General features: G+C 53.5%; 1 protein-coding gene across 5 annotated transcripts in view; it reads right to left on the bottom strand.

Moving 5' to 3' along the window:
* Positions 1 to 16,801, bottom strand: part of ZNF423 (zinc finger protein 423) — a 363,648-nt gene that overhangs the window by 143,731 nt on the left and 203,116 nt on the right. For all 5 annotated transcript variants that reach the window (XM_074403307.1, XM_039461811.2, XM_074403317.1 and 2 more), the window contains one exon: positions 3,673 to 6,887. In XM_074403307.1, the coding sequence (XP_074259408.1) occupies positions 3,673 to 6,887 (3,215 nt within the window). The remainder of the gene's footprint in view (positions 1 to 3,672; positions 6,888 to 16,801) is intronic.

Below are 16,801 nucleotides of genomic sequence, written 5' to 3'. Positions count from 1 at the left end.
GACCCCAGTCCTCACCCCAACATATCTACTCCTGGTCTGTCCCCGCTCTCAACCCCCCTGGAGACCCCCTCCTCTTGGAGCTTCAGCCCCAACGAGGAGACATAATTACAGAAAGACAGAACTTGGCACTGTAAGCATCTCCCCTGCCATAAGCCCCTTCCCTGGGGCCCAGCCCAGGAGAACCAGAGCTGAGTTCCAGGGCCTGTGGCCAGCACTACCTCCCCCAGCACAGCCCTGAGCAACCACAGAGGGGGGCCTGGGCAGGAAGAAAACACACTTGGAAATGGCGGAGACGGGAGAGGGAGAGCAGAGAAGAAATGGCCGGGCCCTTGAAGACACAAAGGAGAGAAGGAAGAGCCAGCCAGAGCTGCTAAATTTCCATGATCGTGACCACAGACAACGTTCACTGAGAACCTGCCATGTGCGGGCGACATTTATAGCAAATACTCATAAACCCTCTGTGAGCTCCACTCTAGGGATGGGGAAGGTGGGGTTTCCAGAGGCTGCAGCACTTGGTCAGAGCCTCTTGCTGGTGAGCAGGGGAACTGGAATTCGATGTCCACTGTCTGCCCTGCCATTCTCAGCTCCGTGTCCCAGACCTCCTCAAAGTCCTGGTCTAGGTGACAGAAAGCTAGTAGGATCTGGACAGGCCCTGGATGTCTGTTTGCTTGGCTGTAAAATGGATGCGAGAACACCCAGCCTGCCCCACCCAGCAGAGAAAGGCATGGTGGGGATCTGCAGGGTGGATGGACAGCCAGGGTCTGCCCGCGCTGGTCCCGACTTGAGGTGATATTGTCATTACCAATAAACAGAGGGGGAGGTGGAACTTCAATGCTTCACACTCTAGCCGACAGCAGCCTTGGCCCCACAGGAACCCAGTCCTCTGAGAGCCGGTTGCTATGGATACACTCCCGAGGGTCCCAGCCTGCCAGCCCCCAAGCCCCTGTGAAACCCCCAGAGTCTGTTCTTACATGAGTGGGTCCTCAGGGAGGGAAGGGGTGGGCTAACAGACAGCTGGGCCTCTGCCCCCAGGTGTGCCCAGGCAGGGGGCAAGGCCCCAGAGAATGCTGCCGTGGCTGGGGAGGTACCTGGGCTTTGTCTAGCTCCTCTCTGCGATGGCCCATCTGCCTGGGCCTCTAGACAGGCAAAGCCGGGATTTTTCAGCTCATCCCCAGTCACACAAGGCCAAAAGGCAGGGAGAGGAAGGGCTGGGGGTCCCTAGGAAACACACTCCCCTTGAGTTTTGGTCTCTGCACAGCCACACACAGCTGTGCCTCCTTGGTATATGGCATCACCTTTCTGAGCTGGAGCCTCTCTTTGCCAAAACAGAGGCCACAGCAAGGTTCCTGGGTTGATGCCATAGAAATGCCCTAAAAGAGGCTAGCAGAGCACTTCTCACATAGTAGGGGCTTTCACAAAGTGGTGCTCAATGCCGGACGCAGAGCACTCCAGGGAGGCTCACACAGCCCAAGGCTCTGGAGGCTCTAGAAGCAGCCTCAGGAAACCCAGCACCATGGTGGGCAGTGCCAGAAAGGAAGGAGGGATCCGGGCTGAGGGGCACCCAGGAGAAGCAGGCACAGTGACCCAGGCCAGCCACGCTACCCCACAGCCTAAGCGCAGCCATAATCACCCGGGACCCCACCCCAGCTGGCCTCTCCCTTCTTGCAGCCATGATGCGGTCCAGAGCTGCTGGGTGCACTGTTGCTTAAGACCAGGGGCAGTGGTGCCAATGCTGCCTACCTGGGTGCAAGTCCCTCTCAGCTCTCAACAGCTGGGGCTTGAGGCAAGTGAACTCACTGTGCTATGCCTCAGTTTCCTCACTTACAACATGAAATACTGTAAGGATTAAATAGAAAGTGCATGGCAAGTCCTTACTCCTCAGAGTGTGGATTGCTACTGTAAAAGGGAAAAATAACAGGTGACCTTCACCATGCGCTCGGCACTAACTTTACACATTTAATCCTCAGAGCAAAACGCTGAGGTCAGCATGGTAAATAGTCACAACAATTCACAACTAATGGGGAACAGGCAGTGACCAATCAGAGCAGATGATGGTTAAAAAACCAGAGAGGCCCCCAGTTTCTTCCTGGATGCAGAGATGTCGGCCCAGGAGAGATGCTATTACTATTCCATTACTATCACTATTCATTACCACTGCTACTACCTCTGGCTTCATAGTGGAGCACAGAGGCCCAGAGAGGTCAAATTACTGCTGGGTCCTAGGAGAAAGAGATTTTAACCCAGGCCACCTGACTCCAGGACCCAAACACTCCCTGAGACCACCTATGCCCTGCTAGAAAGACTGAGTGGGACAGAGCAGGGCACCAGAAACTAATGCCCATGCTCAGCCCTCTCTCTCTCTCTCTCTCTCTCTCTCTCTCTCTCTCTCTCTCTCTCTCTCTCTCTTTTCCTTTTCTTTCCTTGACTAAGCCACAGCACCCGGCCTCTCTATTTTAATTCAAGTGCTCCTCTCTTCAGGCGGATGTCCATGGACAGGTACCCCTGCCCCTCTGGACTCCCGTGGGCCTGTGTGTATAACACCAGGAGGCTGGGTCAGCAGGCGCTGAGGCCCCTTCCACTGCGGGGTCTTCCCTTTACTCTCTCTGGCCCCCTTCTCTCTCCCTCTGCCTTCCTCACCCCCTCAAAATCACAGAGTCCCAGGACAAACACCCTCAGCAAACACCCCTGTGTCCCAGCAGGCGCCTGTGGCAGGTGGCCCTTCTCCAAATCCTGCCTCCCTGCCAATAGCACCAACAGCAATCCTCAAGGAAAAGGTACTGCCAAGATCTGCCCGGCACCTCTTCAGTCTGGAAACAGACAGCACAGACTCAGTGGGAGTCCAGGGTCTGTGCTGTCTGATACCCAAGGGCCACGCAGGCTCCAGGCCTACCATTGGGTACCCTCAGCCCCTGTACCCAAGGTCTGTGTGGGCCCTCCCATAGCCTATACTTCACCCCAGCTCTTTGAAAGCCACTTGTCATGGGCCTGTGGCTCCCTCTGGTCCACAAGTCCCCAAGTCAAGGTCCATTTCTGGTTCTCCTTGGCTCCCAGGAACATAATCATAATGGGTGCTCAGGGAAAACGTGATAAAGGAATCAATCGATAACTAATGATAATGGCAGTCGGGACCACGTGGAAGGCCCTTCATGAGACCATGTCGAAGGTGCCAGGCTTGGCCCCTTGTGTGTGTGTCATCTCTATGAACTATCAAAAGAATCCTGAGTCTAAGGCCCAGAGAAATCAGGAACTTGCCTATGGAGACCCAATAAGCAAACGAGTCTGTCTATCCTAACTCAACAACAAAGACACCAGACGCCACCCATGCGCCCTCACTGAGCATGAAACACTGTATGTGCCAGGTGCATTACCTGTATGATGTCATCGGCCTCTCACAGCAATTCTTTGAGGTTGGGACAATTATTATTCCCATTTACAGATGAGCACTTGACAAATGAGGCCCAGAGAGATAAATAACAGGAGCCCATCACACAGCTGGAAAGGAATGGTACTGCCGAGGTTCAAACTCAAGGAGTCTATGGCACAGCACGTGCGTCACCACCACAAGACAGCGCCACTTCTCAGAAACACAGCACTCAGGGTACGTGGCTCCTGTGGGGATCAGAGGAACCGCAAGGAGGGAAGCAGGGGCAGGATGAGGTGGGCCGCACTTACCCGGGGCACTGGCGACGTCTGGGTCCCTTTCCGGGGCCCACTGGTCTCCGGCGTGAGGTCGCGGTGGTCCACCTGCATGTGGCTCTCCAGATCTTCAGCACTCTCGAACTTGACGCTGCACTCAGGACAGCGGAGGCTGGCACAGGGCCGGTCGGCGGGCTCGGGCGGGGCCAGGCCTCCCACCTGTCCGTTAGCGCTGCGGGCCATGCAGCCGGCGCAGAGGCCATAGGGCAGCCCGTTGACGTCGAGCTTCACCAGGTCCTGCTTGCTGCGGAACTCCTTGAGGCACAGGGCACACTTGTAGAGCTTCTGCAGGCCCTGACCGTTGGGGGAGGACGCCGCCGAGCTGCCTGCCAGCTTCTGCATGTGGAAGGTGCCATGGATCTTGAGCTCGAGTGTGGAGGTGACTGTCTGCATGCAGACCACGCAGCGGAAGCCCGTGAGGGAGTTGCGCAGGTCGGGGTGCATCTGACAGTGCTCGATAAACTCCTCTTCGCTCTGCAGGGGCATCTTGCAGATGCGACAGGTGCCCGTGTCCAGGCTCTTGCTGTGGGTCACCTTGTGCTCGGTGAGCGTCAGCAGCGAAGGGAAGCGCTCGCCACAGATGGGACACATGTAGTGCTTGGCAGGGCCCCGGTGCGTCTGCAGGTGCTCCCGTAGCCCATTCTCCGAGAAGAAAGTCCGTGAGCAAACGTTGCACTTGTGGCTGCCCTTGATAAACTCAGCCTTCTTGCGTGAGCCGTCATCCTCGCCTGGCCGGATGTTGTGGTCCCTCAGCCGGTGGTTCTGCAGCAGCACCTCCATGGTGTAGGCCGCCCCACAGATGTCGCAGCCGTACATGGGCTCTGACGCGTCCACATCATCCTCACTGGCCTCATGGCTGTTGGGCGCCTCGGGGTTCTTAAGCAGCATGCCCTGCAGGTCAGCCGGCTCAGCCTTCTTAGTGGCCACAGGGGGCACCCCGTTGGCCGTGCCGTTCTCGGTCGCAGCATCGAACACACAGTGCTTCTCCCGCAGGTGCTTCTCCAGCAGGATGATGGCATGGAAGGCTTTGCTGCAGAACTTGCAGTTATACTTCTTGCTGTGCGTGGTGATGTGGCACTGCAGCTCCACCTCAGTGCTGAAGGTCTCCCCGCAGAAGATGCACTTGTGAGCCTTGGCCGGGTTGCCCAGGTGGCTGTGTTTGACGTGCACCTGCAGGTCGGCCTCCTTGCGGAAGTCCCAGTTGCAGGCCGTGCAGCGGTACATCTTCTTCTCGTTGCTGTGCTTCACCGCCAAGTGCACCTGGATGGACACCTTGGAGTCGAAGACCTCCTGACACAGGGTGCAGTGGTACAGCACGAAGGTGTGCATGTCCAGCAGGTGCTTCTGCAGGTCATCCACCGAGGAGAACTGCTTGTCGCAGCTCTCGCACACATAGTGGGTCGACGTGGTCATGTAATGCACCGTCAGGTGCTGCAAGAGGGACTCCTGGGAGTCAAAGTCCTCTTTGCACTGGGGACACGCCTGCTTCCGCAGGAGCAGCTCCAGGTGCAGCTTCAGGTGAGTCTGGAAGCTCTCAAAGTTGGAGAACTTGAGGTCGCACTGATTGCAAGGATACTCGCCATTGGAGATGGAGTTGGTGCTCGCCGAGAGCCGCTGCCGCTTTGGGGACGATACCTCCACGTCAGATGAGACTGGGCTCTGCTCGGCCTTGGACTTCTTGCTGTGGGCCAGTGGAATGTTCTTGTGGTTCTCCTTGATGTGCTTGGTGAGCTTCAGAATGGAGCCGAAGATGGGGGAGTTGGTGCAGTAGGGGCAGGAATAGACCTCCATGAAGGACTGTGTGGGCTGCACCACGGGAGACTCTAGTTTGGCACTGCCCACGTTGCAGTGGGCCTGCTGGATGTGCTCGGTGAGGGAGGACTCGGTGAGGAAGCCCATGGAGCACTGGTTGCAGAAGAAGGCATTATTGCCGTCGGAGGGGTTGGCGTTGGGGCCGCAGTGGGAGACGCGGATGTGCTCCTGCAGGCTGTTGATGTCAGCGAACATCTCGGGGCAGTAGTTGCAGTGGAAAGTGGAGATGTTGCCAAACTGCATCACGGGGTAGGCGTGGTTCTTGTGCAGCTTGCGCACATGCTCATTGAGGTTGTAGAGGGTGGGCATGGAGTCTAGGCAGATCTGACACGTGTGGCTCTGCTGGGGCTTGTCCGCATGGATGGTCTTCAGGTGGATCTCCAGCACGGCCAGGCTGTTAAAGTCCCGCTTGGAACAATAGGGGCAGCTATAGACCACCTTGGTCCAGCCCTGCCCGTCATCCCGCATCTTCTTCTGCCCCCGCAGCGGCTTCAAGGTGGAGTCTGGGGTGGAGCCGCGCTCCACAGAGGCGCTGGAGTCGGGCGTGGCGCTGCTCATGGAGGCCACGCTGCCCAGCACGGGGTCAGGACTGACGCTGTGGTTGCTGGAGTCAGGCTGCCGGTGGCTGTCTAGGTGGCAGTAGACACCTTCCACCGAGGAAAACTGCTCAGGGCACATGGGGCACTTGTGTTTCTGGTTGGCGTGGGCTTGGTGGATATGGGCGAGCAGCGTGTTCTCGTCGACGAAGACCTCGGGGCAGTGGATGCACTGCAGGTCCGCCTTCTCGGAGAGCTGCGGGTGGCGGGTGAGCACATGCTTCTCCAGCTCCTCCGTCTGGCTGAAGGTGTCCTCGCAGTAGTCGCACATGAAGTCGTCCTTCTTGGCTTCCTTCTCCGACTTGGCCAGATGCTCCTTGTTCTTCTTATGGGCCTGCATGTGGCTCTGCAGTGAGCTGGTGGAGGAGAAGCCGCGCTTGCACACGGTGCACTTGAAGGGCTTGCTGGAGCTGTGGGTCTTCAGGTGGATCTTGAGGTGGTCGCTGCGGGAGAAGGCTGCCTCGCACTCGTGGCAGTGGTACTTCTTGTCGCCCGTGTGCAGCTTGATGTGCCGGTCGCGGCTCCTCTTGTGTTTGAAGAGGCGGCTGCAGTAGGTGCACTTGAACGGCAGCTTGTCGCTGTGGATCTGCTCGTGCCTCTTCAAGTAGCTCAGGCGGATGAAGGACTTGTCGCAGAACTGGCAAGGGTACGGCAGGCCTGTGCCCCCTTCCTCCTCGCCAAGGCCGAGGTCACAACCATCTCCGATCATCTGCGTGGGTGACGCAACATCCTTGCTGGAGGGAGACGAGGCCACCCAGGAGAGTTGTGGGTCGTCATCACCATCTGCAGGGGAAGGCAGAGAGGAGATTAGAGGCAATTCCCAGGGCTGCCGAGAAACAAGGACAGAGCCAGCTTCTTGACAGCGCGCGGGCTGAGGCTGTGCAGCTGGCCAACGGCTGCAGGGGGCTGCGGGGAGGGGCAGGGGCCGGAAGCAAGTGGACACCAGGGCCTTCCTGTCTGCAGAGGACACGCCAGAGGGGCGGCTGATAATGAAGGGGAAATGCCTCTTCCCTCAACAACACCTGCCTGGGCCTGGCAGGACATGGTAGCCCCCATCAGAGTGGAGGCTCATGGCCACTTTCCTGATAGGGAAAGGAGGGGCAGCCTAGACAAAGTCACTGGAAACGAACTCACAGACCATCATAGGCCAAAAGGAGGACAAGTCCCGTCACTTGATCCACACCTGGGAGTCAACTCCCCTCCAATCCCTAATCCTGGAGAAAACGAAATCCCACTGGTCCTTACGAGCACAGGCAAAATTCTGCAACAACAACAATGCCCTCATTGGATTGGCCATAGCATGCACCATTCTCTGAGGACGGGCGACCTGACAGAACTGGAAGCTGCTGCTTCAGGTAACAGACGAGACATAGGAGGTGTGAAATCACAGGGCACGACACAGCAGACGCCAGTGTTCAGGCAGGAAGTGAGTCCAGGGCACTGAAGATGCATCTGTGGGTTTCCCGGCCCAGGTCATTCTGAGATCCTGGTTTTCTTTGTTTTCTCTGCACTCAGGGATTCACCCCAACCCCACCCAGGACCAGGAAATGGTGACAGTGATTGGAGGAAGAATGAGGAGGTGGATGGCCACAGAGCTTAGAGCCAGGCGGGCCCTTAACTCCATTGCAAAGGCGAGGAAGAGGCAATCCTTGCACGGAGTCCGGCGCACCCCACCCTCCCTGGAGACAGCCCTCGCAACCCCCACGTTCGCTGGCCCGTCCAGCCTCAGAGGAAAACTAAACAAACCTAAGGGTCGGCCGTTTCTGAGAAAACAAAGGCACACAGGACACAGTGAATAAAGCCAGAGACATTCCCCGGCGGGGGTCGAGCAGAGCCAGCCCGGTCAGGGAGTGAGTTCCAAGGCTCAAGTTTCTCTTCGGCTGGATTTAAAACTTAATAATGAATGAAACAGACCGCAGGCTGCTGTGGGCAGGGGAGAGACAAACAAAAGCTCAGATTCGGCTGTGCTGACCTTGCTCTTGTAACCCCGAGGAAATAAACCACTGCCCCCGCCTCTCCAGCCGCCAGCCATCCCGGCTGAGTCTTCAGAAGAGCCTCACAGACGTAACCCAGACGTAACCTTGGCCCAGAGGCAGCCCAGACCTTCAGGAAGGGATGGAACAGGCGCACCATGTTCCCAGCATGGGTGAACACTGGCACACACATGCACATACACACACGCCTACCTACACACACACAATAACACCCGTCACACACACAACCATTTGCACCATCACTCCCACACACACTATCACTCACAAACAAATATACATGCACACGCTTATGTATACACATTTACCTGCAGACACACACACACACACACCCACACACATCACAGACCTGTGGTTTCCCTACAAGGCTCTCCACACAAGCTGCCTCTGCTATCCCAGGCCAACCCCAAGACTTAAAGAGACTAGAAGGGCTGATTGGGGTGTCTTGAGGGGTCCCTCACAGTTGAGGATGAACCTGGTCCTAGGCCCCATCCCCACCTCCTGCGTCTCCCCCAACCCTCGCTGACCATGTGAAGATCCACCTGACCCCAGCTGGCACCACTGGCACAGGTCAGCCCGGATGCATGCAGCTCTCCAAAGCTCCCAGCTCCAAGACTCCCAGCATCCACCCCACCTCTGAAGCCCAGCTGCCCAGCCTAGCTCGAGGGGCCTCCTGGAACACCCTCCCATTGGCGCCTTCTCCCCCCGGGGGGCCTCACATGATGGGCTCGGCAGACGGGAAGGATGAAGCAGCCGCGGCCAGCTCCCCAGATGAGATGGAGTGGGAGGTTCCCCAACCCCTGCCTGCCAACTCCCAGCTCTTGCCAGCTGGGCTCTGAGGAGTGCAGACAAAAGGGACCCCAGGGAGGAGACGGCTAGGACCAGGGGACCTGCTCGGCCCTCGCTCCTGGCCAGGCTGGACCGACTTCTTCTTATTTTGATGTCTTCGCTCAGACTCACTTAAGCTGCCAGAGTCCTTCCTGTGTGCCCAGCACTCTGCTAAGTGCTTTCTCCCAACTGCCAATGAGGCAGGAGCCAGGGCCACTCCGGCCACTCCCACTGGACAAACAAGGAAACTGAGGCACGGCCTCAGGAACTCGCTCTGGGAAATGACAGTGCCAGAGACTGATGCCAGGACTGTCCACATTCGGGCTCCTTGACCGTAGCACGGCCCTGGACCAGCTTCTGTGGGGCAAACCATCAAATAAGACCACCCCTGCATGGGTAAGAAGGGGAGGGGGCGCACATGTAAAGCCTCCAGGTCCTCAGGCCTTGATCTCCTTGGAGCCTCGGTCATGAGGAGAGCTTGGGCTGGCCCATGATTTGCATTTCTGGGGGTGCTCATCAGGGCGCAGAGAGATACAGGAGCTCACTGGAGCCCACCCAGCAACCGATGTGTGGAGAATCCTCAACAACTGGGCAGGAGAAAGCACTATCACTCTTTTCCCTGGGACAAGCCTACCCAGGTATTTCTGCCAGTTTTCATTTGCTCCTAAACCTTTTGCACCACCTGAGAACCAGAGGACAGATCCCTGCAGAGGACAGAGCCCTCCCAGCTCCTCCATGAATTCATCCATGCCCTGAGCATTCCCCTTCACCACTCACTTTATGCATCTGAAAAAATGGAATCCAGAAGGCTGAGGCAGGAGGATCGCTTGAACTCAGGAGGCAGAGGTTGCAGTGAGCCAAGGTCACGGCACTGCACTCCAGCCTGGGTGACAGAGTGAGACTCTGTCTCAAAAAAAAAAAAGGAATCACTGGGAGGAGTGGATGAGGAAAAGTAATGGGAGAAAGCACTATCATGCCACTGACATGAAATGTCCAGAATAAGGTGCATCTGAGACAGAAGCCAGGTTAGCGGCTGTCTGAGGCTGGAGGTGGGAGCAGGCACTGGCTGCAAACAGGGACAGAGATCCTTCTGACATGATGGAAATGGTCCTAAAACTAGAGTGTCGGTGAAGACTGCATAGCTCTGTAAACTAACCAGAGACTGGCTGAGTCGCTCACTTCAAACAAGTGAATGTTATAGTATGCAAATTATACTTCAATGAAGTTGTTAAACAAAAGCACTATTTTGCCAATAATCAGAATTAGTACTAATTAGTACCGCAAGTGCTAACAATATTAACAGCTCCATTTATTGAGAATGTCCCCCGTGCCAGCACTGGGCTAAGTATGTCTATTACCGCAATTAATTTCTTTTCATCCTCACAACAACCATATCTGGCTGTCTGCAATAACATTCCCATTTCTGAGATGAGGAAGCGGGGTTCAGGGAGGTGAGGAACTACCCCCAGTACCAATCCACATGCCCCAGCAGTGTCTGGCCAAACTGCATCTCCTAAGCATAAGAACCTGGTCCCCAGACCCCACATCACTCATTCACCCACTGGGCTTTGAAAAGGAGACTCTTAACCTGCCCAGCGCCAGAGTACCCAAGGTTCTTTGCAGGCTGGTTGCTTGGCTTTATTTTTCTGCAAACAAGTTTTGAAACTAAAGCAAAGCATATTATTCTGGGAGCAACAAACTGAGCCACTGCTGAGATTATAATCATCTGAATTGAAATGAAAATAAGGCTCCTTTAACTGAAAAGGCCCAATCAGGGAAAATGGGCATGTTGACATATAAAGTCCCAAACTCAGATTGCCCTGTTTAAAGTCTTTTATTCAAAGAACATTCAACCTCTCCTGCTGCCATCCCACCCCCTCCAAATGCATTTTGCTTTGGGGGCACTTAGCTCGGTGCCCTAGAACCAGGCTAGAAAGAAAGGCTGGGGCCAAAGCTCGGGAATGTACCTACAGGGGCGTTAGCAGGGAAGCGGTTTTCTTTTCCATTTTGTGTGTGTGTGTGTTGGGGGCGGGGGAGACTGTGGTCCAGGCTGGAGTGCAATGGCATGATCTCAGCTCACTGCAACCTCTGCCTCCTGGGTTTAAAGCAATTCTCCTGCCTCAGCCTCCCGCGTAGCTGGGATTACAGGTGTGCACCACGACGCCCAGCTAATTTCTGTATTTTTAGTAGAGATGGGGTTTCACCATGTTGGCCAGGCTGGTCTTGAACTCCTGACCTCAAGTGATCTGCCCACCTCAGCCTCCCAAAGTGCTGGGATTACAGGCGTGAGCCATCGCGCCCGGCGCGAGGTTCTCTTCTCTTACAGCAATGACACTTTGCTCATGCGGGATGCTGGACACCACACACATCTGCAACTGTGGCCAAGGCAATCCCAAAGTCTCCTCCAACATGAACATTCCAGAAGTTAGGGAGAAGGGGGGTTCAAGGATAGTCCTGCTCAACCACTACCCTTTTATTTTCAAATAAATACTTGCATCGATTTTGCTATGTGCCAGGAATTCTTATAAGAGTTTATGTATTCACTCACTCAGTCCTCTCAATAGGCTACTGAGTTAGGTACTGTTAATAATTTCCATTTACAGATGAGAAAACCAGGGCACAGGAGGCTGAGTGACTTGCCCAGTGCCACACAGCCAGCAGGCAGCAGGGTCAGGATGTGAACCCCCTTAGTCCTGTTCAGTCAGGCTTCACTACCCACCACCCCTGCTCCCTCCACACCCCTCGCTTTGGTAGGAGAAGAATGAGAAAAGCAAGTGGGAGGTACAGTGACTAATGCCAGACCCACCTTTCCCCACCACCCAGAATAACTGCAATCAAAGAACTATAACAAAAATGAGTTTAAAAAATCACTTGCAAAATGGAGATTAAAGTCATTTAAAAATGACTAATCCTGCAAGAAGGCCAAGTAGGAAATGGGTTATATGAGGCTTTTGCTGTCTGCTGCAGGAAGAGAAAGAAAACAAGCATAAAAGAGGAGAGAATTTTTGATAAAAATTCAATTAAGTAGAAAAAAGAACATTAACTGGGCTTCAGAACACAGCAGCAGCAGAAACAGCCAGGTGATTCCCAAGCTCATGTGCTCATACTTGGTGACCAGCATGGAGCCGAACATGAATTCATCAGGCCAATGCTACGGCGTGTAGAACCACCTCGTATATAGCTCATTTAGGCATAGCAGCACAAGCCGCCGGCCACAATGGCTGGGAGCCACAGCTCACGGCTCCTCTGTCACAGAGAATCAAGGTCAGGGCTGCTGGAGAAGGTGCTCCGGCCAAGAAAGGAGAGTGACTGGCCCAGACTCACAGGAGTGGGCCAAAAGGGGGACACAGATGGAGGAGGAGTTGAACTCCTGTCATCTAAGCTATGCAAGAGGCCCTAAAAGGAACACCAGGAGCGCTCTCTGCATTGAGTCGCAGGGGAATACAGCAGAGCCCAGGAAGTTCCAGGTTACTATGACACTCCTGAGCTGGGCAATTCCATCTGCATGAATAAAAATGACCATCCAGCCAGGCACAGAGACTCATGCCTATAATCCCTGCGCATTGGGTGGCTGAGGTGGGAGAATCGTTTGAGGTCAAGAGTCCAAGACCAGCCTGGGCAATACAGCAAGACACTGGCTCTTAAAAACAGATTTTTTTTAAAAAATTACACAGGCATGGGCTGTGTACATGCAGCTCCAGCTACCTAGCTACTTGGGAGGCCAAGGCAGGAGGATCACCTGAGCCTATGAGTTTGAGGCTGCAGTGAGCTCTGATCATGCCACTCTAGCCTGGGTGACAGAGTAAGACTTTGACTCTTAAAAAATAAAAAAAAGACCATGAGCCTACAGAGGGGCAAGAGCTCAGACAGCCACAGGAATGAGGTTTCCATCCCAGGTTGCAGGGCCTCTTGTGCCCAGGACTGTGCTGAATGCTGCAGGGTCGCTTGGGTGCACCCCACCCTGGTCCTCCCCCATGGATATTCCAGATCATGCAAAGGAGAGGCCGAGTGGAGCAAGAAAGGTGCCTACGGCAGTCATGTTGGGGCACAGGCAGAGAGTCCGTCGGTAGGCCGGGCCTCCGCTGCCTCTGCTGGCTCACAGGAAGCTGGAATTCATGCTCTCCAAAGCCCCTGCCAGATGAATATAAAGATCATGTTGTACAGTATTCCAGCCATCAAGACTGTCTTCATCATAAGCACAAAAAGGCCTTACAGTGCTTCACAAAGCCCCCAAAAAGACTCCTTGCCACTCACCTGTTTCTTTAGAAAAATGACAATTGCCAAGGAGACCAGTTCCTGACAGAACAAAGCTTTGTAATACACCAAGCAGAGCCTCTCTGCTGCCCACATCCAGAGCTCCAGGAATGGGAATCACTGTGGCCCTTCCCCACGCTCAGAGGAGTGGGACTCCAGACTCAGGAACCAACTACCCAATCCCACATGAGACAGATGGAAAAGTTAAGTCCAGAGAAGAGAAGAAAACTTACAAGCCTAGCTAATTGGTAGTGGTTGCCTGGAATAGTGTTCAAAAGGATTCTGAGGCCTTATCTGAGGTCCAAAGACATGGGTGCTACAATCAAATGGTAATGTCTGCCATGAGCAGAGACGTGGAAACTGAATAGTCAAAGGGCATTAAGCAAACTGAAAAGCAGTCTCCTGACTCCTAATGCTAGATGTTTTTCAGGTTTCCTCTTCCAAAAAAGGAGCTGTCCATTCTCTTTGAGAGATGAGGCTTTGGTGTTCCCAAAATCCTGTTGGTCACACAGAGACAAGAGGACTTGATAGACACCGTATGATATGGTTTGGCTGTGTCCTCACCCATCTTGAAGTGCAGTTCCTGTAATCCCCACATGTGGTGGGAGGGACCTGGCAGGAGGTAACTGAATCACAGGGGTGGTTTCCCCAGGCTCTTCTAGTGATAGTAAGTTCTCATGAAATCTGATGGTTGTATAAGGGGCTTCCCCCTTTGCTCAGCTCTCATTTTTCTCCTTCCTGCCACCATGTGAAGAAGGATGTGTTTGTTTCCCCTTCCACCATAATCGTAAGTTTCCTGAAGCCTTCCCAGTCATGAACAACTGTGAGTCCATTAAACCTCTTTCCCTTATAAATTACCCAGTCTCAGGCATTTCTTCATAGCAGCGTAAGAATGAACTAATATACTGTGGAACCATGTTGGAGTCTGGAGAGGGATCTCCAGCCAGAGAGGTCAGCTCTGACCCCAGCTGATGGTGAGGGTTGCCCAAAGTGGACACAAAGCAGCCCAGGTAACACAGGAGAGCCAGTCAGTGTTTCCTAGAGCCAGGGGTAACAAGAGCTGCAAGATCTGGCGTGCTTCAGGGCACACTGCAGATTGTGGTTCCCAGAGGCAGCCAGAGCCTAAGCAGATGGCCTTCCAGACACGAAAGGATGCAAATTCAGCTCAAGGGGCATCCAGGCATATTCCTGCTCACTTCTTGAGAAACTTCAAATCTATACCCATTCTGTCTCCCTGCACCAGATGGATGTCTGCTGCAGCAGAGAGTACATGAATCTGAAAGTTTGGAGCCTCAGTCCTCAGAGGTGGCTGTGCTGTTGGGAGCCCTACGAATGTCACCTTCCATTTTTGAGCCACTTCCTCAATAACATGGGGGACTGGGCAGCCTCTGAAGCCCCTTCTCGGAGCTGCTCAGAAAACTGTGAGGTGGGCATCTCTGAAAGGTCCCAAGCTCCCCTCACGGTAAATCCCCAGGCCAGAGTGGGGTCTTGGATCCCATTTTACGAAGGCTCAGCAGGAGACAGGCCACAGCTCTCAGGCTGGGCGGGCCATTCTCACTGGCTCAATGTCCCCCAAGGACTCAGAGATTAAGGATGTGACTCGCAGATCTCCTAGATCAAATTAGCATCTGGGAAATGTGGGGGCATTGCTCTGGAGCTATCTCAGCAAAAGACGAAAAGTAGAGAAGGGATTATCCAGGAACTGTCTGTGAAGAAGCATCTTGAATGGTGGAGGAAATACCCATGACATACACAGGAGACTCATAAGGTTCTTGAAAAGTTTATACTGGCAGAAACACTGCCAGCTTGAACCAAAAAGGACAGAGAGGGTACAAGATTAAAGAAGTCTGTTGGACACCCAAAATTTCACAAGCAGGAAACAGGTTAACAAAACCACTCAGATGCAAGTACATGATGCCTTTCATGGGGAAAAAGGGATGACTAAGAGAGCAGAACCTCAAACCCAGGGGGTGGAACTGTGAGCCACAGTGGATGAGATCACTACTGGACTGGGTTCAGATTCCAGCACTGTGTAACCATGGGCAAGTATATCTCCTCTTTGTGCTTTAATTTCCCCAACTCTTGATACAGAGAATCCAACGAGTAAGTCTCTGAGAGGCTTTGTACCTCTTAAAGTCTGTTATCAATTAATGATGTCTGTGTCTGCCCTGGGTACAGAATGAGCCTCAGGTGGTAGGTATCCTAGCTCTCTGCTCTCTCCTGGTTTGGGTGGTTTTTAAATTCAGCACATATTTATGGAGCTTACTCTAAATACCCAGTTTTCCAAAGGGGGCAGAGGTACCCAGCATTCTTAGGATTCTATGCTCTTATCTGCCCAATCTCTGTGTCAATTAATTACTGTTTCAACATTAAACTCTAAAGCAACCCTTGACTGCTTTGAAGTACAGAAAGAAAGAGAGAGAGAGCGCGCAGGAGAGACAGCATGGGGGCGGGGGGATCCCTTTAACGGTAGTATCAGTACTTCACCTAGATATTTGATTTTCCTAAAGGAACAGAGAAGTGTAAAGGATTTAGTTTGACCCCCGGGAAATCAAAAGTCCACCCTGGGAAACGAAAGGGATGAGGCTGTCAGAGGTTCCTTCCTCAGAGGTAGGCCTAGGAGCCACACAAAGGTGACCAGAAGCTGACATGGTTCCGCCTAAAATCTTGAGCGAGAATTATGCTATTAGCAAAAATAATAACAGCTCCTATTCACTCATTCTTCCTCCAGGGAGCTGAGAGTTTCTTACAGATGGGATCTATCATCCCCAAGGAAAGCAGCAAGAAAAAGTGGGGATCATTCTTTCGGTTTGCGAGGGAAAAAGACTCAGAGGCCACTGGAAAGCTCAAAGACAAGAGACTGGCCAGGCTGCCCTTCTCCAGGCAGCTCTGGGGGTGCTGAAATGCCATGTGACAGCAAACAGCTGCTACCAAGGCCCTTAACAAAACTTCCAGGGAGTCAAAACATCAGCCTAAGCTTGAAGAAAATCAATTGCAGAGAGACATCAGCCCTGTGGGACAGCAGAGCTATGAATTTCAGGGGCTCTGGAAGGTTATTTTAGAAAGCATGCACTGGCTTGCTCAGCCATCGTTAGCTGTGTGACCCTGGGCAAGTTACTTTCCCTCTCTGAGCGACCATGTCCTCATCCACAGGATGGGGAAACTAAGAGTAAGTACCTTACAAAGTGATTAATGTTTACAAACTGCTAACCATTAGATGAACGCTGGCTAAAGAAAATAAAGGGATTTCTAATGTAACTGACAGACACTATTATCATTCATCGTAAATCCCATCATCTATAGGGCATTTAACATTTTGCACAGCACCTCACACCCATTATTCATTTGACACCTGGAGCAACTCTGTGCAGTGGTGGTGATCGTGGTTGTTTTGTTATTGTCATTACCCCCATATTACAAATGGGGTGCCACACACCCAGGCATCCTAGGATGGAACCCAGCACCCCATCCAGTGTCTCCCTTGTACCCTTATAAGCAGCTGAGCTTACACAGTAAGTTGCGTGGTCGCCCCTGGCATGAGGACGAACAGAGAGGTTAGGTCACATCCTGACATCACAAAGCAGATGGCGACTGGAAGAGTCGGGCTGGAACTCCCGGCCAGGA

This window comes from Saimiri boliviensis, chromosome 1 (genome assembly GCF_048565385.1).
Source record: "Saimiri boliviensis isolate mSaiBol1 chromosome 1, mSaiBol1.pri, whole genome shotgun sequence".
NCBI classification, from domain to species: Eukaryota; Metazoa; Chordata; class Mammalia; order Primates; family Cebidae; genus Saimiri; species Saimiri boliviensis.
Note: the sequence above shows the minus strand (reverse complement) of the source record. Positions and strands in the feature narration are given on the sequence as shown.